Below are 19,552 nucleotides of genomic sequence, written 5' to 3' on the forward strand. Positions count from 1 at the left end.
TAATTATATGTCCATTTGTACATTTGTGTGTGTGACTGATGTCCACGGAGTCCAGAAGAGGGTCTGGAGTCCCTGAAGCTGAGTTAATGGGCAGCTGTCATTGACTGCCATGGGGCGGGAACCAAATATGAGTCCTCTGTAAGAGCAGTGACCACTCCTAATCACGGAACTGTCTCTGTGGCCTCTTATTTCTTTATAATAAGAAATACTTCCAGTTTTCTTTGCTTGAAAAGTTACATTTGTAGAGTTGACAGGTTCTACTTAGTCAGATTACGTACTTACTGAGGTTTTTTGTTTTGTTTTGGTCTGGTTTTTTTGTTTCTTTATTTATTTCAAGACAGGGTTACTCTATATAACAGCCCTGGCTGTCCTGGAAATCACTCAGGCCTAGCAGTTCTCTCCCTGCTGCCTGTGGCTCCGGATGTAAAGCTCTCAGCTACCTCTCCAGCACCATGTTTGCCTGTGTCGCCATCCTCCAGGCTATGATGACAATGGACTAAACCTCTGAACCTGTAAACCAGTCCCAAGTAAATGCTTTCTTTATAAGAGTTGCTATGGTCATGTTGCCTCTTCACAGCAATAGAACAGTGAGGAGACACCCCACCAAAGCCCAGCACTCTGAAACGCTAGACTGGGAACACAGCTGACAAAAGTAAGTTTATTCTTGAAATGCAAACATGAATAGCATATGATGCTAATGGGCTAGCATCTGAAGCAGACAAACAGGCAAATTCAAATTTATATGCACAAGCAAATGGACTCAGATGCAAAGCACAGCATAAATTTCCTGACCACACCACAAGAGCAAAACATTATACATCACCATTTCACACATAGCTCATAAAAATAAAATATTATTCTAAAAATTCTTAGCACAGACTTTCCAGGATTTAAACATCAACATCCAGAAAACTGAGTTTATTAATCCCATGTGACAAATAGAATAAATCTCAAACTTAGAAGAACTTTACAGATAAACTTTAAATTCAAAAGATAAGTGGAGATTATTGACAGTCTGCATACAAAAGCATATACAATGAGTGATAATACACTACATCTTCAAAGAGCATCAGAAAAATTAGAATCAATGTCAAGTTTAACTCACATAAGACAAGGAGGCATCTGCCACAAAGACCTTACGTTCGCTCCACTTAAAAAAAATTACTTTTTATTTTTATTTACATGTCTGTATTCATGCTTGAGTATGCACAGGTGTGTACAGATACCCACGGGAGCCCCTGACGCTGGCCAGAGTTCAGGTGGTTGTGAGCACCTGCTAACCTGAGTGCTGGAGCTGAATGGGGTTCTGTGCATGGACAGCAAGTGCTCTCAATGCTGAACCATCTCCCCCATCTCCCTCCACTTCCTTCTCATTACCAAACACAATTTATCTACTAAATTAATTTTTGTACCCCAAAGTTTACCTTGAAGTTGTAACACAAGAATTTATGATAAAGTGACCTTCACAGAAAGACAGTGAGCTGAAACATTTGTTTCCCTCTAGCTTAAACAAAAAATTACTCATGTGAGCTTCAGCTCAAGTAATATCTTAGTCTTCATTTATTAAAAAAATATTCTAGTGCCTACGTTTCCCACCACTCTGTAGTAATGCAATAAAATAACATATATAAGGCAGAATTTAAGTACAACACTAAATATCATGCAACTTATGATGCAACACTATCAAAGTTCCACTTCACTACCCAATCGTAGATTAAGTTTAATTTGTACGGCTAAGAGAACTTGAAAAAATTCCATATTTACCAGTGTTGATGCAGAAAGAAATCGCTAGCCCTTATGCTAACTAAGAAAGCATCCTATCTGGAGAGTTACGTAGTGTACATGGCAGGTAGAGAACTGAGACTCATCTATCACAGGTCACTGTTGCTAACATGTACTGGGATAAGTGGGGTACACTGCAAACAAGGCAGTTTTAAATGAGAGGGCCACCTTTTTTAATGGATCAACATACAAAATGACACAATTAGTGTAAATGTGAATTGCCTATACCACTCTGTCCCAGGTACAGAGGTTTGTGCTGGACTGGTTTGGGCCTACAAGCAATCAAACACAAGTGTTTAACATAAGGCACATGCTGCAGTCATGTGCCAAACTCCCTGCATGCTTGACTAGAGAAGCCAAGAATGGAAGGGTAAAATGTCCTCAGTCACAGGTTTAGGCTGTTACAGACCATGATGACAGACATGTGCTGGGTCCCCGGAACCCGAGTTAGAGATATCTGTGAGCCACCATGTGGCTCACAGGAATTAAACCCAGTCCTCTAGAAGAGCAGGGCTGGAGAGATGGCTCAGCAGTTAACAGCACTGGCTGTTCTTCCAGAGGTCCTGAGTTCAATTCCCAGCAATCACATGGTGGCTCACAACCATCTGTAATGAGATCTGGTGCCCTCTTGGGGAAGAGACCTGGTCAGTCGTCCTCATCAACTTAGACCAGGGAACCCAATAAAGACAAGTTCAGCAGAACTGCCACATACGGGCTGCCTGTGCATGCTTCACCATTGCCAAAGCATAAATTTAAAAAATTTTTCATTTCCTCTGGAACAGTGGCCAGTGCTCTTAGTTACTGCTGCACCATCTCTCCAGACTCTTGGGTACATCTTCTAACTTTAGTTTATATCACAAGCACGGAGTACAAAGCGGGCAATTACACCCTTCTTGGCTTTGTGCTCTACACTGCTAACACTCACTAACTGAAAAGTCAGCATGGAAACAATGGGCACAGCAATTCCAATAAATAGTTCAGTTCCTACACTACGTGAGACAGTTTGTAAATAAGTTTAAGGGAGCTTTTTTCTGGTTTTCCCTCTCAAAGCTTGCTTATTAATTCAATGGTTTTCCAAAAGTACGTGGCCCTGTCCATTAACCGAGGAGAAGCAGGACGGAAGCGTGACTACAGCATTGCCTTATCAGCAGGAGTCACTCAGAACCTTAGTTCCTCATTCATTCTATACAGTAGTATCCTTTATACCAGATATTCTTGTGTTCAAAGGGAAGGGGAGGTGTGTCTGACCCTGAAAACTCCTATCTTATGACTGGAGACGTGGATCATATGCAAAAGTACTTGCTGTGCAAGGACAGAATCTGAATTCAAACCAAGAAACCACATAAAAATGACCGACACGGGAACACATTTGCCATCTCAGCACTAGAGGAAGAGGCGGAGCAGAGCAGGGGGACCCTGGTCTCTACGGACAGCCAGCCAGCCAGACTTACTTGGTGAGATACCGGCCAATGAGAGCCCATTTAGAAAATACAAGATGTACAGAACCCAAGGAACAACACCAAGGTTAGCCTTTGGCTTACTTACACACACACACACACACACACACACACACACACACACACGTGCGCGCACACATGCTCACTCTCTCTTTACAAGTTAATAAAATAGAGTGGCTAAATACAGGAGTCATAAATGGCCAGGAATCTAAACATAAGACTTTACCTACATCCTGTTTTAAAGAAGCTAAGTCAACACAAAAAGCTGCCAAGATGGCGGCAAGATGACTCAGTCAGTAAAGGCAAGTGCCACCACGACTGGTGACCTGAATTCCATCCCGGAGGCCCACCAGGAGGAAAGAGAAAACCGACTCTAGCAAGCTGTCCTCTGACCTTCATGTTCAAGTCATGTCACACTTACATCCAATGAATACATAAACGTAATTTTAAAGTTTAAGAAAAGTTTCAAAGAGCAGTTTGGGAAGTAGAGATGAGGACGTTGGGTTTCACTGAAGTGAAGAATTCTCTATTTCAACAAACACACTAGAGGCTTTGAAGAGCAGATACATGCTTTTACTTCGAACAAATTAACAAGATTCATACACACTGTCAACCCTTAATTACATAGCAATCTAGCACAAGCATATTCCAAGTCTTTTCTGCATGCTCAATGTAAAATACACCCAAAAAAATAAGCTGGAGAAATAAGAAACCTGACGGAGAAGGGCATGTCAATCATAATGGGCTATAAAGCATGAGGTTAAGTTAGTCACACTCAGAGCTAGGGGACATGAGCACAGTAGGAAATTCACAGAAGCAATACATGTTGGTGTGGTGGCCTTAGATAATTTGGGGGTAACACACAGTCTGTTCGCACTGATCATGTAAAGTAACATTAACACCGGAGCTTGTAAACAAAGAGCTCTCTTAAGGAGCCCAGACAGGAAGGGGAATGTCACACAGGCTCCCGGAAAGCAAAATCTTCAGAAGATTTCATAAAAAGTCCAGAAGTTCTTCCTGGCTGAATCAACACAAAAAGTCTGTTTAGTTTCCGTGGGGTAGGACTGTGTGAATGACAGGGGCTGGAGCTATCAATCATTGGCTGAGAACTTGTCTAGTATTTGGGAGGTGTGGGGTTAATTAATCTCCAGTACTGCGATGAAACGTAGCAAATACAGCAAAGTGTATGTGTATAGTATATTTATCCCTAGACTATAATCATGTTATAAAAAATTCCTTAGGGTTATAATTAACACTCTGCCAATCTTGTAGGCATTTTATTTAGTTGAGAAAGACCTTAGGTCTAGCTTCACTTTTAGTTGAACACAAGGAAATTAAAATAGTGCCTCCAACAGATGTAAGTTCAAATACAGTAGTACAAAGCTCATCACAGACCAGAGAGATGGCTCCGCAGACAAAGGGACTTGCTGCCAAGTCTGGTGACCTGAGTTTGATTCCCAGGACCCACATGGTGGAAAAAGAGGACTGACCCCTGAATTTGTGCTCTGACCTTGCCATGCGCGCACACTGTGACACACATGTACCACTGTCACCCACACAATAAACAAACACTATAGGGAAGGAAGCAAGGGTTCAATGGGGCAGAACATGCACCACTCTCGCAGAGGGCCTGAGTCCAACCCCAGCACCCACCACAGGCAGCTCACAATTGTCCACAGCTGCAGCTCCAGGGATCTGACACCTGTCCTACGGCACCTGTGCTCAGCTGCACTGCTGTTTTTAAGGTTTTAATTACATTTTTAGTAATTAAAAAAAAATGAACAAGAAACTTTTACTGCAGAAATTGCTTTGAAAAGTGCAGAGAATAAGAACCAGCTCTCTATTACACAGACGTAACCACTATCAACATCTTTCATGCTGCCTCCTCCTCCTTTCCCTGCCCCCACATCCACTCCTAGCATGACCTAAACTCATTATGCAGTCAAGGGTAAACTTCTGACTCTCCTGTCTCCATCTCTCAAGTACAGGCCTGAGTAACCATAACCAGTTTATATGGTGCTAAGAATCAAACCCAGGACTTCACGCATGCTAGGCAAGCATTCAACCTGCTAAGCCACAAATTCTGAAGTGCCTCTTTTATGTATTTTCTTTGTTGGTGATGCTGTCTTCCTATTTAAGCACACATCCATTTATATAATTTAAATTATGATGCTTGAACATGATTTTGAATGTGATAAAATAGCACTGGTGGTTTTAGGTTATGTGTCTTCTTATAAGATCTTATTATTTATTTTTATTTTACATGTATGGGTATTTGCCTAAATGTATGTCTATGCACCATGTGCATGCATATCTGAAGAGGCCAGAATAGGGTGTTGGCTCCCCTGGAACTGGAGTTACAGAGTACAGACAGTTGCAAGTGGCCATGTGGGTCCTAGAAGTCAAACCTAGGTCCTCTGGAAGAAAGCCACTGCTCATAACTATTGAGCCATCTCGCCAGCCCCATGTTGTGTATGTGTCTTTTGTAAACATAGAAATTTAAACTTGGATTATACTACATGCATACAATTCTACATCTTTGTTTTCCCCCACACTGAACATTCTCCTATGGACATTTCCCATTAAGCAGTCTGTGAAAACACAGGTTTATTTTTACTCTTCTGCCACACGAGCACACATGCTCCCGTCTGCCCTTCCCTCTTCCACTGTGTAACAACACAACGACCTCTCTAGGTAAGACAAAAGAACTTGTACAACTCAACAGCAACCAGATGTCTTTAAATAAAGTCACAAACGTGAACAGATTCTCCATTAATCTTTAAGTAAAACTCCAGAGAGGTACCACTTCAAACACTAGGATGGCAAATATTAAAAACAAATCAACAACAACAAACAAAACAAAAAGGGGCTAGCAGGATTGCTCAGTGGGTAAGGGTACTTGCTACCAAACCTGACAACCTGAGCTCATCACCCAGGACCTACATGGTGGAAGTTGAGAACTGACTCCCAAAGGTTGTCCTCTGACCTCCATATTGGTGCTGGCAAACATGCACACACGTACAAACATATTCAAATTTTTTTAAAAAATGAAAATAAAGAAGCCCAGAAAACAAGTTTTTCCAAACGATTTATCCTGAGAGACAAAGAGAAAGTGAGTGTAGTGTGTCTCCACAGACCAAGAGACCTTAGAAATGGAGTAACAGACACTTATGAACTGCCAAATTTGGATATTGGGAGTCTGCACTCTGCTCTCAAGAGCACCAAGTGATCTTAACCGTTGAATCCCTGCAGACCAAGTGTGTAAATTTTGTGGGGCCTGTTTTTGTTGAGACATGGTCTCACTTTGCAGCCCAAGCTGCTGGAATTCACTATGTAGCCTAGGCTGACATCACACTCCTGGGTGATTCTCTTGCCTCAGTCTTCTGAATGCTGACATAGGTGTTAGCCACCAAGACTAGCTAGAAAATGGGTGTTTGCAAGGAAATACAGGAACAGGAACACTCATGCACTGTGGGAGAAAACGTAACATTGTACAGTCAACTGTGGAAAACAGTTTGGCAGTTCTTCAAAGTTAAAATAAAACTGTCACATGATCCAAAGTCTATTCCTAAGTATATACCCAAGTAAATTAAAGGTGGAGACTCAGATACGAGTTTTTCTTTTTTGGTTTTGGGTTTTGTTTTTGTTTATGGGGTTATTTTGTGTCTTTTGTTTGTTTGTTTGTTTGTTTTTCCAAGACAGGGTTTGTCTATGAGGCCCTGGCTGTCCTGGAACTCTAGACTAGGCTGCCTTCAAACTCACATTAATCTGCCTGCCTCTGCCTCCTGAGCACTGGAATTAAAGGCATATTCTATCACCACCTGGCTAAATATGTTGTTTAATGGGCACTGAATTACTACTATGCTCATTATTCACAGTTGCCAAAAAGTATAAGTAACCCAAGTATCCCTCAATAGACAGATAAACAAAATGTGACATACACAAGCAATGGAACATCAATCTGAAAAAGGAATTAAATTCTATGCATGCTAAAACATAGCTAAACCCAGAAAAATACTATCCTCAGTAATAATAAGACAGTGTGAGGGCTATTCTTGGTTGTCAACTTGACTGTATCTGGAATGAACTACAATCCAGAAATGGAGGGCACACCTGTGATCCGGATCTTGAGGCAGGAAGACAACTCGCCTTTAGTCCAGATCTTGGGTCGGGAAGGTACACCTTTAATCTGGGCCACACCTGCTGGGAGCCCACGTAAGGACAACGGAAGATTGTGATTAGTGATTCTTTATTCACCAGCTTGCCCTGGCCTTGTCTGCGCATCCTTTCCCTCACTGGAGCCTACTTCTTCGGGACTCCAGCATATACAGAAGACCAGCTGAGACACCCAGCCTTGTGGACAGAACATTCTGGGACTTTCCATTCACAGCTAACCACTGTTGGATTAGGTGGACTGCAGCCTGTAAGTCATCCCAATAAATTCCATATATATGTACAGAACCCATGGAACAACACCAATGTTAGCCCCTTTGGCTTACACACACAAACACACACACACACACACATGCTCACTCACTCTTTAAGTTAATAAAATATAATGGCCAAATACAGGAGTCATAAATGGCCAAGAATCTAAACATAAGACTTAAGGTAACATGTTCACCTACATCCTGTTTTAAAGAAGCTAAGTCAATACAATGCTACACATACATACATACATATAAGAGAGAGAGAGAGAGAGAGAGAGAGAGAGAGAGAGACTCATTCCATGACTTCTGTGACTCTAGAGAACTCACACACAGATGATAAATCTTGTCTGATTCTATTTATCTGAGGCAGCTAGAACAGACAAATGCACACAGACTGATACTGTAACAGAAGTCAGCAGGGCTGGCAAGACCCAGCATTACTGTTTAATAGATTCTGAACTGGTGCCTGGGGGCATGAAAATTTTGTAGCTATAGATACAATTGATGATCAATGACATTATGAATGTGTACCTTCTATCACTAGATTGTAATCTTAAAATATGGCTAATTATATGCTAGATAAACTTTAGCACAGGTTTTAAAAAGCAAAGCTGAAGAGTGAGCACAGACCTGAGGACTATGTTTACTTGGCAGTGTTCCAGTGGTGCACATGGAATGATGCCCACAGCAACCAGATGAATACAAGCAGTTTCCACATGACTGGGTATCATACAATGATACCCCAAGCTTAGCAAGAGACTTAAATCCAAAAGTTGTGTCCAAGAACCCTTCAGGCTTGGCTTCCGGCTTTCTCTCATGCACCTCATCAGCCTGGCAAACAGCCATCTGAAGAGCCAGGGCTACTGATGCTGCAGGCCAGAGGCCATGGACTTCAGCAGTGCCAAAATCCTGTTCTCACAGCGTCAGTAAGTTCCAGACATCCCTCTATCTTCTTTTCCCCTTCTAAATCTTTCTGCTTATGTGTAATAATATATGTGAAAAAGGGGGAAGGGAACATGAGACCTTATAAGACAGTTCAGTGGGTGAAGGTGCCTGCCTCCAAGCCTAACAACCCGAGTTCAATTCCCAGAACATACAGGGTAGAAAGAAAGCAACCAGTCAACATCTAAGACAACTCATCAACACTGCAGGCAGAGCCCCAACTCTTGCCTTCTCAATGTTTATTAAAATAGCCTCTACCTTCTGTGACATATGCCTAACATGATACATGGTAAAAGCATTTTTAAAAAGAAAAGTCTTACGTTATGTGTAAAGGTGTTTTGCCCGCACGTACACCTGTGTACCACATGCATGCCTGGTGTCTGTAGAGAGAGGAGGATGTCGGATTGCTTGGAACCAGAGCTACCGACAGTTATGAGCCACTGAGAACCTGAAACTGGGTCTTCTGAAAGAGCAGCAGGTTCTCCTGACCTCTGAGCCATCTCTCCAGCCCTGCAGAAGCCTCTGTAATGGTCTCTCAGCTTTACCCCCCACTCCTGCCCCAGTATCAATTAATTTTAACTGGTTATTCTTGGGCCTATCAACAAATTTTGGAAGATACTATAATAAAAATTTAAAAGGGAATTATCCTAAGCAAAGATGGAAATTTCAGAAATCCATGCAATTCATTTTCTTTTTTAAAAGTAGAATACTGGATGCATTTGTTTATGAACATCTACATCTTGTTAGCAGAAGGATGAAGATCTTTAGTATTTTATTTTTGACCTTGAGGTCCTGTGGTGGTTTGAATGAAAAGGACTCCCAAAAGCTTATATATTTGAATTTTGTTTGCTTGTTTCAGGTTTTTTTGCTGTCCTGGAATTCACTCTGTAGACCAGGCTGGCCTCGAATGCACAGAGACCCGTCTGCCTCTGCCTCCCAAGAGCTGGGATTAAAGGTGTGCACGGCCACCACCTGGCATATATCTGAATGCTTAGTTCCTAGTTGGTGGAATTGTCAGGAAGTATTCGGAGGTGTGGCCTTGCTGCAGGAGGTGTGTCACAGGGCTCTGAGAATTCAAAAGCCATGCCATTCCTAGCTAGTTCCTCTGCTTCCTACTTTGCTATAGGATGTGAGCTCTCAGCTCTGCTCTGGAGCCATGCCTGCTGGCCTGCTGCCATGCTTCACAGCCATGACGGTCATGGACTCTAACCCTCTAGAACTGGGAGCTCCAGTAAACTCTTTCTGTAAGACGCCTTAGTTGTGGTGTTGTCACAGCAACAGGAAAGCAGCTAAAACATCCCATCAAACGACAGCCTGGAGGCAAAGGAGAATGCTTTTAATATGCAAAGAAACACCGGAAAGCAGTGGACCACATGCCCTCCCTCCCTCCCTCCAAATCTTGACTCAATTCATTCTCTACAATGAAATCAAATGATCCTACTACAGCATTCCCTGTGTGAAGCTTTCTGGTTTGATGATTTCTTACCAAGGCTAACTTCTCAGTTTGGCTGTATCTATGAGTTTTGCCCCCCAAATCTTCCTGAGATTGGCTCCGTCCCGCTAGTCACACTCGCTGCTCCTCAGATCAGCCCTTCCTACTCAACCTGAAGCAGCAGCCCTCGCATGAGATGGAGTCCAGCAGCTGTAAGCTTCAGAGCCCCTCGGCGAGCCTGACACAGTGGCCATGAGAGTCACAGCAGCTTGCTTTTGCTTGTGTTGGCTCTTCAGCCAGCTTAACTACTTCTTACTCCTGAGGGTTGAAAATGGAAGAATAATGTATAGGTGAAAAAGAAGTGGTGGTCTCCAGACACCTTTGCTAAGTCACTGCCAAAAGAGACAGTCACGTTAAATGCAGGGTATAAACCCAGAGAACTGGTTCTGTCTGTAGTGACTTCTTAATTTCCTAAGTCTCAGCTCTGGATCAGAAAGCTGCAGTTATCAGGAAGAAATCTGATGCAGGTGACAGCTCCCAGAGTTCTGGAGCAGGTTTTGCCCACAGCATAGTGTGCAAATCGCTCAAATGAAGAGTTTACTCACAGGCGGCCAAGTGTGAGGAGACGGGAGACCTAAGACTGACCCTCTCCAAGGAGAGAATGACTGTGGTTTATGGAAGGGAAGCAACCAGGGGTCCATCTTCCTAGCTCCTCCGAAGACGGATGTTCAAAACACAGAGCGCTTACATGAGCTGAGGGTGGAGATTGTGGCCTCCTGACTTTGAAAAAAGCCCACACCAGCCCAATTGAAAAGTCTTGCTTCAGACAAAAACAGTCACTGGAATATAATCTAGGCTACACTCTCATCTTGTCTCAGATGTCAGAAGTACAGGATACAGCAGCCTAACAGAGACTAATATTACACTGCTCACTTGTACAACCTTCCAGATGAGCAGCGGAGGGAAGGAGTATCTTGTAGACAGGGTCTCTCTATGTAGCCCTTGTTGTTCTGGAATTCTCTAAATCAGAGAGCTGCCTGTCCCTGCCTCCAAGTACTAGGACAGCAGGCATGCACCCCCAGGCCCAGCTACATGAGTGATTTTTAAAGTGACCACAACCAACAGAAACTAGAAGGCTTGGTAAGGTCTTACCCAGTGTCACTCACAAACGCTTTCCTCAATGTCCTAAGTAAAGACAGCCATTTCTTCAACTTGGCCTCAACCGCATGATTCTCCCACTTCACCTACTGCAATGCTGGGATTACAGCTATGTCCAGGTGAGAAGTCATTTTTTTTTAATTTTCTGTGCATGGGTACTTTTCCTTCATGCATATCTGTGTACCATGTGCATGCCTGGTGTTCACTGACACCAGAAGAGGGTAATGGAGTCCCTAAAACTGGAGTTAACCAATACTTGCAAGCCACCGTCTGGAATCAAACCTGGGTCCTTTGGAAGAGCAGGTAGTGAGGGCCCTTAACTGATGTTCCATCCATCTCTCCTGCTCTATGGAGCCATTCTTAAAAGACCCCTGCTAAATCAGCAGTGGTGAAATCTAGAGGCAAACACAATTCATTCTGGAAATCCACAGCAAGTGTCATGGGGCCTAGCCTGCAGTACCTCTAGCTAGAGAAATCTTTTAATGAGAACCAAACAGTCTTATGGAAGGTGTGAAACTCTCTTGAACTGTAGACTGTAGTGAACCAGGCAGAGATATGCCCAGCACCCCAAACCCACACGCCTACAGACAGGCTCCACATCTAAAGATTTAAACCTAACACAAATTAAGAATACTTAGACAAAATATCTATATCAAACATGTCCAGACTTTGTTATTATTCCCTAACAATTCAGTATAACAAAAATTTACATAGAATTTATATTGTTTTAAGAATTATAAGTAATTTAGAATTATTTAAAAATAAATGGGATATATGTAGGTTATATGTAAAGGAACTGAGCATGGGTTTTGGTATCTGTGCAGGGACATGGTGTCCTAAAACAAATCCTTAGTGACACTGAAGAATGTGTATATTGTCAGAATAAAAAGTAAACAACCAGCAGGGTGATGGTGGAGTACGCCTTTAATCCCAGCACTTGGGAGGTAGAGGCAGGTGGATCTCAGTGAGTTTGAGGCCAGCCTGGTCTACAAAGCAAGTTTTAGGACAGTCAGGGCTACACAGAGAAACCTTGTCTCAAAAAACCAAAAAAAAGAAAAAAGAAGAGAGAGAGACAGAAGATAAAGATATTTCTATAAGATAATATAATGATAGCACTTATTTGGTTATTTATGGGGAAATAAATATAATTAACACAGTGGTCTGGACAGTCTCTAATTATCAGTTTCTTTCTCCTCTTCCCCCTCAGAAAATGTGAGCCAGGTCACTGGGAGTCTAATCTGACATCTGGAGCGGAGACTGAACGGCTCTGAGAGAAATCACAGATACTACATTCTGTTGTGATGACTGGAAACTCACAGGAAAGCAGCACTGGTCCATAGTCAAGAGCAAACTGAAAATAATTTATGAGCTGAGGTCAACAATGGCACCCTAGATCTCTAGGACAGACATTAACATAATTAAGATATCGAGATACATCACCTCTCACACCGGAAGATCACACGGGTGACAGGCCGCAGTGTGTCTGCGCTGTCTAACTTTACCTAGCGTCCCTACCGTCGCCTCGAGACTGCAGCACAGGAGGCAACTCGGCTCTGAGACAACTCAAGGGTCCTTTATAGACTCTACTGCAACTGGCCAGAATTTCAAAATTTTCACATGAATTTCACAGGATCAGTATATGGACAAACACTGTTAAATAAAAGTAAAATAGACGTATGGGCTAATAAGTGCTCAAGTTGAACTCACCTGCCCACTCTTCCCAAACTCCAGCTCTACAATGGCAGCAGGGGTGTGTATTTGAGCTGAGTGCCTGGACTGCGACTTGCCGTCCACTCTCCAGCTCAGGCCCCGCAGTCCGTTGTCCCAGCGGCTCTGGTTCAGGAGGCTTTCTCGGATTCTTGTCTTGTGGCTCTTCCAAAACTTGGAAATGACTGCAGCTTGTTCACCGGTGATGCCACCCTGCTTTTTGGTCTGAGCAGTCAAGAATGCCTCTAACTGGTTGAAATCCATGTCTGCAGATGCGATAGACTATAAAGACAACAGAAAAAGCAATGTGCGTTTGTATTGGTAGACAACTAGACAAAGCTGCCTACCCACAGAACACGTGTTGATGGACCTTAATCGTTGACTATGCTTTCAGAAAGGGTCATCAAGTGGCAAGAAAGACAATGAGTGATGATTATAGTACAAATGCAAAAATATTCCCTTTCCAAATAAGAAATTCTCTATCAATAATATAACTTTAAATATCCATTTGCAGATGGCTGGAGAGATGGCTCAATGGATAAGAGCACTTGCTGCTCTTGCCAAGGGTTCAAGTTCAGTTCCCAGCACTCACTCGGCAGCTCACAATTGTCCATAATGCCAGTTTCAGGGGATCTGATGCCTCTTCTGATCTCAACAGGCACCAAGTATGAACATAATGTACATACATGCACTCAGGCAAAATACTCATACAAAAATAAATTAATTAATTAAAAATAAATAAATAAATAAATGTAATTTTTCATATCCAGCTTCATAGTGGGGAAATAAATATTATTCAAAACAATGAAACAAAAAATTCTCTGATAAAATCTTACATAATTTATTGTCAGTACACCTGGTTTGACATGTTCTAGTGATACCATGAGCTGTCCATTAGACAACTAAGTAAGTGTCGTTCAATGGATGTTACTTGAACTTTGCAGTTATCTCCATCAAACAGCTCAGTAACATTACTTGATATTGTATGCTACATTACGCTTTCCTTATACTTTCAAACCTTAACTGCCATTGAAGCTAGGTTCTCCACTCTAGCATTTAGGAACACACAGTAACCAGATGTGCTGGTTTGATAGCTCGGCAATGTTGACACGATCTAGAGTCATCTGAGAAGAGGAAACCTCAACTGGATTGAGAAAATGCCTCTATCAGATTAGCCTGTGGGCAAGCCTGTGGGATGGTTCCCTTTCCTTTTTCTTTCTTTCCTTTTCCCCCCTGAGACGGGGTTTCTCTGTGTGTAGCCCTGACCGTCCTGGAACTCACTCTGTAGACCAGGCTGGCCTTAAACTCACTGAGATCTGCCTGCCTCTGCTTCCCGAGTGCTGGGATTAAAGGTGTGAGCAATGATGGGTTAGTTTTTTGATTGATGATATATGTGGGTGGAGTCCGTTGTGGGCAGTTCAACCCCTGGGCAGGTGGTCCTAGGGAAACAGAGCAAGTCAGGAGGAGAAGCCAGAAAGGGGTATTCCTCAATGGCCTCTGCTTCAATTCCTGCATCCAGCTTCCTGCTTTGGCTTCCCTCAGTCCACTGATGATGGACTGAAACCTGTAAGCCAAATAAACCTTTTCCTCCCTAAATTACTTTTAGTCATGGTGTTTTACAACAGCAGTAGAAGCCAAAATACGACACTAAATATAAGTATATTAAATGTAGAACAAAGTATCTTAAGATTGCACAGTACTCTACCTTCAAAGAGTTTTCACATCCACTGAAACTCACATTCCATTTCAAAGGTAACATGGTAGACAGAAGCACTGATAAGTGTTGATCATAGAAAGCCAGTGACTTCCAATAAAGTTCAATGAATCAGAGACACAACTGTTAAGCCATGGTACTCTGATGTACTGGCTAGTTTTGTGTGTCAACTTGACATAAGCTAGAATTATCAGAGAAAGGAAACTCAGTTGAGGAAATGCCTCCATGAGGTACAATTGTACGATATTTTCTTAACTGGTGATCAATGGGGAAGTGCTCGGCCCATGGAAGGTGGTGCCATCACTGGGCTGGTAGTCCTGGATTCTACAGGAAGGTGGGCTGAGCAAGCCATGGGAAGCAAGTCAGTACGCAGCGCCCCTCCATGGCCTCTGCATCAGCTCCTGGCTCCAGGTTCCTGCCTTGTTTGAGTTCCTGTCCCAACTTCCTTCAGTGATGAAGAGTAAGGCTCAAGTGTGAGCCAAATAAACCCTGTCCTCCCCAACTTGCTTTATTAAAGCAATAGAAACCATATCTAAGACACTGGTTAGTTGTCATAAGAGACTACACAGAGAGTTAGATATTGACATCACTTTAAATAACAATAATAATAGAAAGTCAAATTGGAACTTTCTACCAATAATGATACAAAAATGGCCCCATCTAAGGATTAGCTATAATGCTAAGTTCATTATCCTTCAAAGACTAATTATCATTAAGATTTAACTGTTTCAAGTGAGAAATGTGTATTATTAGAAATTATCCAACTAGTTCTATTTAACAACAAACAGAAAAATTGAGAGAAAAAAACGAAAAACCAGTACAGAGTCAAACTAGTGTGCCAAAACTCAAGACATGGTTATACATACGCCATAAGGAGCCACAAAGGCTGGGCACATGGGCAATCAACTGTGATGCAAAGCGAAACCTGGACACTAGAAAGCTAGATCTAAGGACATACTTAGCAGGGAATCCCAAAGCCGTCCTTTCCTTTGTCACTACTCTCCCTTCGCCACAGAGGCTGCTGGCAGGAGCACCACACCAGAAAAATCAGAGCACCTCTTTTCTTTGTTTACACAGGAGGTCTAGGTCAGGTGCTGCCCGTGGGGATCACAGTGCCAGAACAATGTGAGACTGGGATTGTGGACAGCCAGTCTCTTGAACTTTTTGGCACAAAATTGAAAAAAAGAAAAGAGGAGGGGCGGGGCTAAATGGGAAGAAGAGAAGGGGTGAGGAGAGCTCCCTGAAGTCCAGCGAGATGAAAGGGCACTCCCAGTACTACTGCTCAGTTCTGGGCGTCTCCAGGGCCCCGATTCTTATAAACTGTCTTTCAATTGTGTATGCTACCTCAGCAACCTTCCAACTGCATGCACCTAAAAGTTCCATTCCTTTTCTATTGCTTTGATAAAATACCATAACCAAAAGCACCTTATAGAAGGGTAAGTTTATCTGTCTTACAGTTCCAGAGGAGTAACAGTCTACCGTGCCAGCGAGCCATATCCGCAGGAGCAGGAAGCTGAAAGGTAGCCTCTTATTTACAGGCAGATACTCTCACAGCCTACCTCCAGAGACCGCTTCCTCCAGGAAGGCTGCACCTCTTAAACCTCCCCAAAGAGACCACCAACTGGGGTTCAAATACCTGAGCCTATGGATGACATTTCTTATCCAAACCACAGCTATTCAAATAATTCATACCATAGTCCTATCAGTTGGAACCACAAGTTGTCACCAGCAGGAAGAGCAAAGGGCTGCAAAGGTAGGCAGAACAGCTGGAGGCAGGCTGCGTTCCACTTCTCTATTAATAGGAAAACTGTGTGGCAAACATCAAAACTTTCTGATAGATTATATTTAACGTTACACTTGAACACATTTATTGCCTATTTAACCAGATAACCGATCCAAAATCTCTTGCTGTGACTCCAAACAGGAATATTACTTCAAAGCCTAACCTGGGTGGCACATGGTTATAATCCCAGCACTCAGGAGGTAGAAGCAGGTGAACAACCAAAAGTAAATCTGGCCTGTCTGTACAACAAGCAGTTCTAGGACAGCTCGAGCTACACGGCAAGACCCCCGGGAGAGGTGGGGTTACTTTGTATATTATACTACAATTAAGTTAAATATTTCTATTAGCATCTTGCTTTACACACAGACGGCCTATATCATTTTCCTTATCATACAAAGAGATATCTATTCTGAGATGTGTGCTAATGCACACTGCATTAACAGACCCTGGGATTAGAAGTTACATAGTGGATTCTAGGACAGCACGTCTTTAAAAAACAAACAAACTATTCTGATACGACTGTGTCTATGACATAAAAATTATTTTGTTTAGATTTCAATCAACATCTTGTGATGTGGGAAGTCCTTCTGTATGTGTTGCTTTTATTGGTTAATGAATAAAGAAGCTGCTTTGGCCTGTGATGGGCAGGGTACAGCTAGGCGGGAAAACTAAACTGAATGCTGAGAGAAAGAAGGTGGAGTCAGTGAGAAGCCATGTAGTCCTGCTGGAGACAGACGCTGGACATGGAATGGAACTTTACCTAGTAAGCCACAGCCACATGGCAATACACAAATTAATGGAAATGGGTTAGTGGTAGAGGAGAATTATCTGTATTCTGTTAATCATGTTTTAAATAAACATTGATTGGCCAGACAGGAAGCAGAGGCGGGGCAATGAGAACAGGAGAATTCTAGGAAGGAGGAACCCCATTCCTCCCAATCCTGCCCAGACCACTAAAGAAGCAGGATGTAACCTTCCCTTCTGAAAATGGTACTGAACCATGTGGCTAACATAGATAAGAATAATGGGTTAATATAAGCTACAAGAGCTAATAAGAAGCCTGAGCTAATGGGCCAATCAGTTTATAACTTATGGAGACCTCTGTGGGACTTGTTGGCTGTGGGAACTGGGCAGGACAGAAACCCCGACAAGTCAGCCCCCGCATGCTACAGAATGGCTCCCACGTGGATAACTACAGGTTAGTTTAGGATATAAGAGCTAGCTAAAAATATGTTTAAGCTATTGGCCAAAAGTATTGCAAATAATAAAGTTTCTGTGTGATTATTTTGAGTTAGGGCGGTCAGGAAACGAACTAGTGGCAACTGCCAACAATCTTGAACTCAGGTCAATTCATCTAATTTTAACACAATTGGAAAATAAATAAGAAGCTGACTTTGGACTGAATTCAAAGTCATGAATTCTCATTTAATATCAGTTTTCATTTCATTCAAGAAAAGCCTTGATAAGTTTTGTTTCAGTTTTCTTCTCATTTTTAGACAACTGAAAATATAAAAAGCATTCTCAGTTTATGGACTATCCAAGCACAGGAAATATGGCCAACCCCTGCTTAAGAACATTCCACAGAACAAACTGACCCTTGTCACATGATTGCAACACCCCATGTGACACTGGGGAAACCTGTTTGCAATCACTGGAGACTAGAAATTGACTTTGTTTATATGAGAAAGTACTTTTTAACAGCTTTAATAAACACTGAATTTTTCAGGTATGCAACAAAAATAACTTGTACTTTGGTTAGGTTTCCACTTTATAAACAGGATGCTGACCATTTGGGAAAACCATTGCCGAGTTTAAAATCTGTGAGCTACCAATACAGCACAGTTGTGTTAACTGCATTTGTTGCTATGTGTTCACAGTGATTCCACATATAGGGTAAATATATACATACAATAATGCTTAAATACTTAGATCATAAAACATCTCAAATTACTTTGTTTCATTTACATTTATGCCATGATGATATGTCTAAAAATACAAGCTATATATGTTTTGTGTGTGTGTGTACATGTGTGTGGAAGTGATGATGCATGTTTGTACAAGTATACGTGGAGACCAGAAGCCAAACAATGTCAGTTACTTTCCTTAATCAGTTTCCACCTTATTTTTTGAGGCGAGGTCTCTCACTAACCTTCAAGCTCACGGACTAGGCTAGGCTGAGTGGCTAACGGGCTCCAACAATCTGTGTGCCACCACTACCACCATTTAGACATTGGAGTCACTGGTGCATTCTGCCATGCCTGGCTGCTTACATGGGTGCTGTGAAACCCAACTCAACTCTTCATGTTTGGATAGCAGACACTTTATCAACTGAGCCATCTTCTGGCCTCACAGACTTACATAGCAACTTATAAGGATATGAAAGAAGTCTTAGAAAAATGTTTACTATAAAAAGTAAACACGACTGGAGAGATGGCTCAGAGGTTAAGAGTGCTGGCTGCTCTTCTCTTCCAGAGAACCCAGAGTTCAATTCCTAGCACCCACATGGCAGTTCACATCTGTCTGTGACCCCGGTCTCAGAGGATCTGACACCTTCCCCTAGCCTCTGTGGGCACCAGGCAGGCAAATGGTGCACAGACATTACATTCAGATAAAATACTCATACATAAAAGAAGTAATAATAATAATAATAATAATATTTTTAAATGAATAAACAATGAGCTACAACAGGTATGAGAACTACTGAGCATCAGGCCCAAGCTCAACAAACCAGGTTCTGGCCTATCTTTCAGTTCTTGTTGACAGCTTCCTGCTGCCCACAGTGAAGTCAGGCAGCACTGACCTGTCTACACCCCACACCTGCATCTCTCTCTGTGTGCGTCTGTGCTGCTGTGGTCACCTAACATGTCCTCCTGTGGCCACCTCACCTCGTTGGCTTCTTTCTGTTCACACATGTCTTCCCCATTGTCTTTTTCCCCATAAGGTAACTGCCCCGTTCGATTCCCCAAATGTCCTAAGATCCCTATCACTGCCTGACCTCGGGGGAATGAAATGACCCATTTCCAAGTCTCTCTACCCACCAATTCTAACCTCTGAGATGGTCTATACACATACAGCTTCTAACACAGTTCTCTGATAGAGGATTCAAATTCTAGCAGGTGCCTAGGTACCCAAGTAAGAAAGCCTCTC

At 42.5% G+C, this 19,552-nt stretch overlaps 1 protein-coding gene across 1 annotated transcript in view; it reads right to left on the reverse strand.

The window, feature by feature from the left end:
- Positions 1 to 19,552, reverse strand: part of Commd1 (copper metabolism domain containing 1) — a 108,053-nt gene that overhangs the window by 56,206 nt on the left and 32,295 nt on the right. Inside the window, exon 2 of the mRNA XM_048435536.3 lies at positions 12,909 to 13,190. Coding sequence (XP_048291493.1) covers positions 12,909 to 13,190 — 282 coding nt within the window. The remainder of the gene's footprint in view (positions 1 to 12,908; positions 13,191 to 19,552) is intronic.

This window comes from Myodes glareolus, chromosome 8 (assembly GCF_982192425.1).
Source record: "Myodes glareolus chromosome 8, mMyoGla1.1, whole genome shotgun sequence".
Classification (NCBI taxonomy): Eukaryota; Metazoa; Chordata; class Mammalia; order Rodentia; family Cricetidae; genus Myodes; species Myodes glareolus.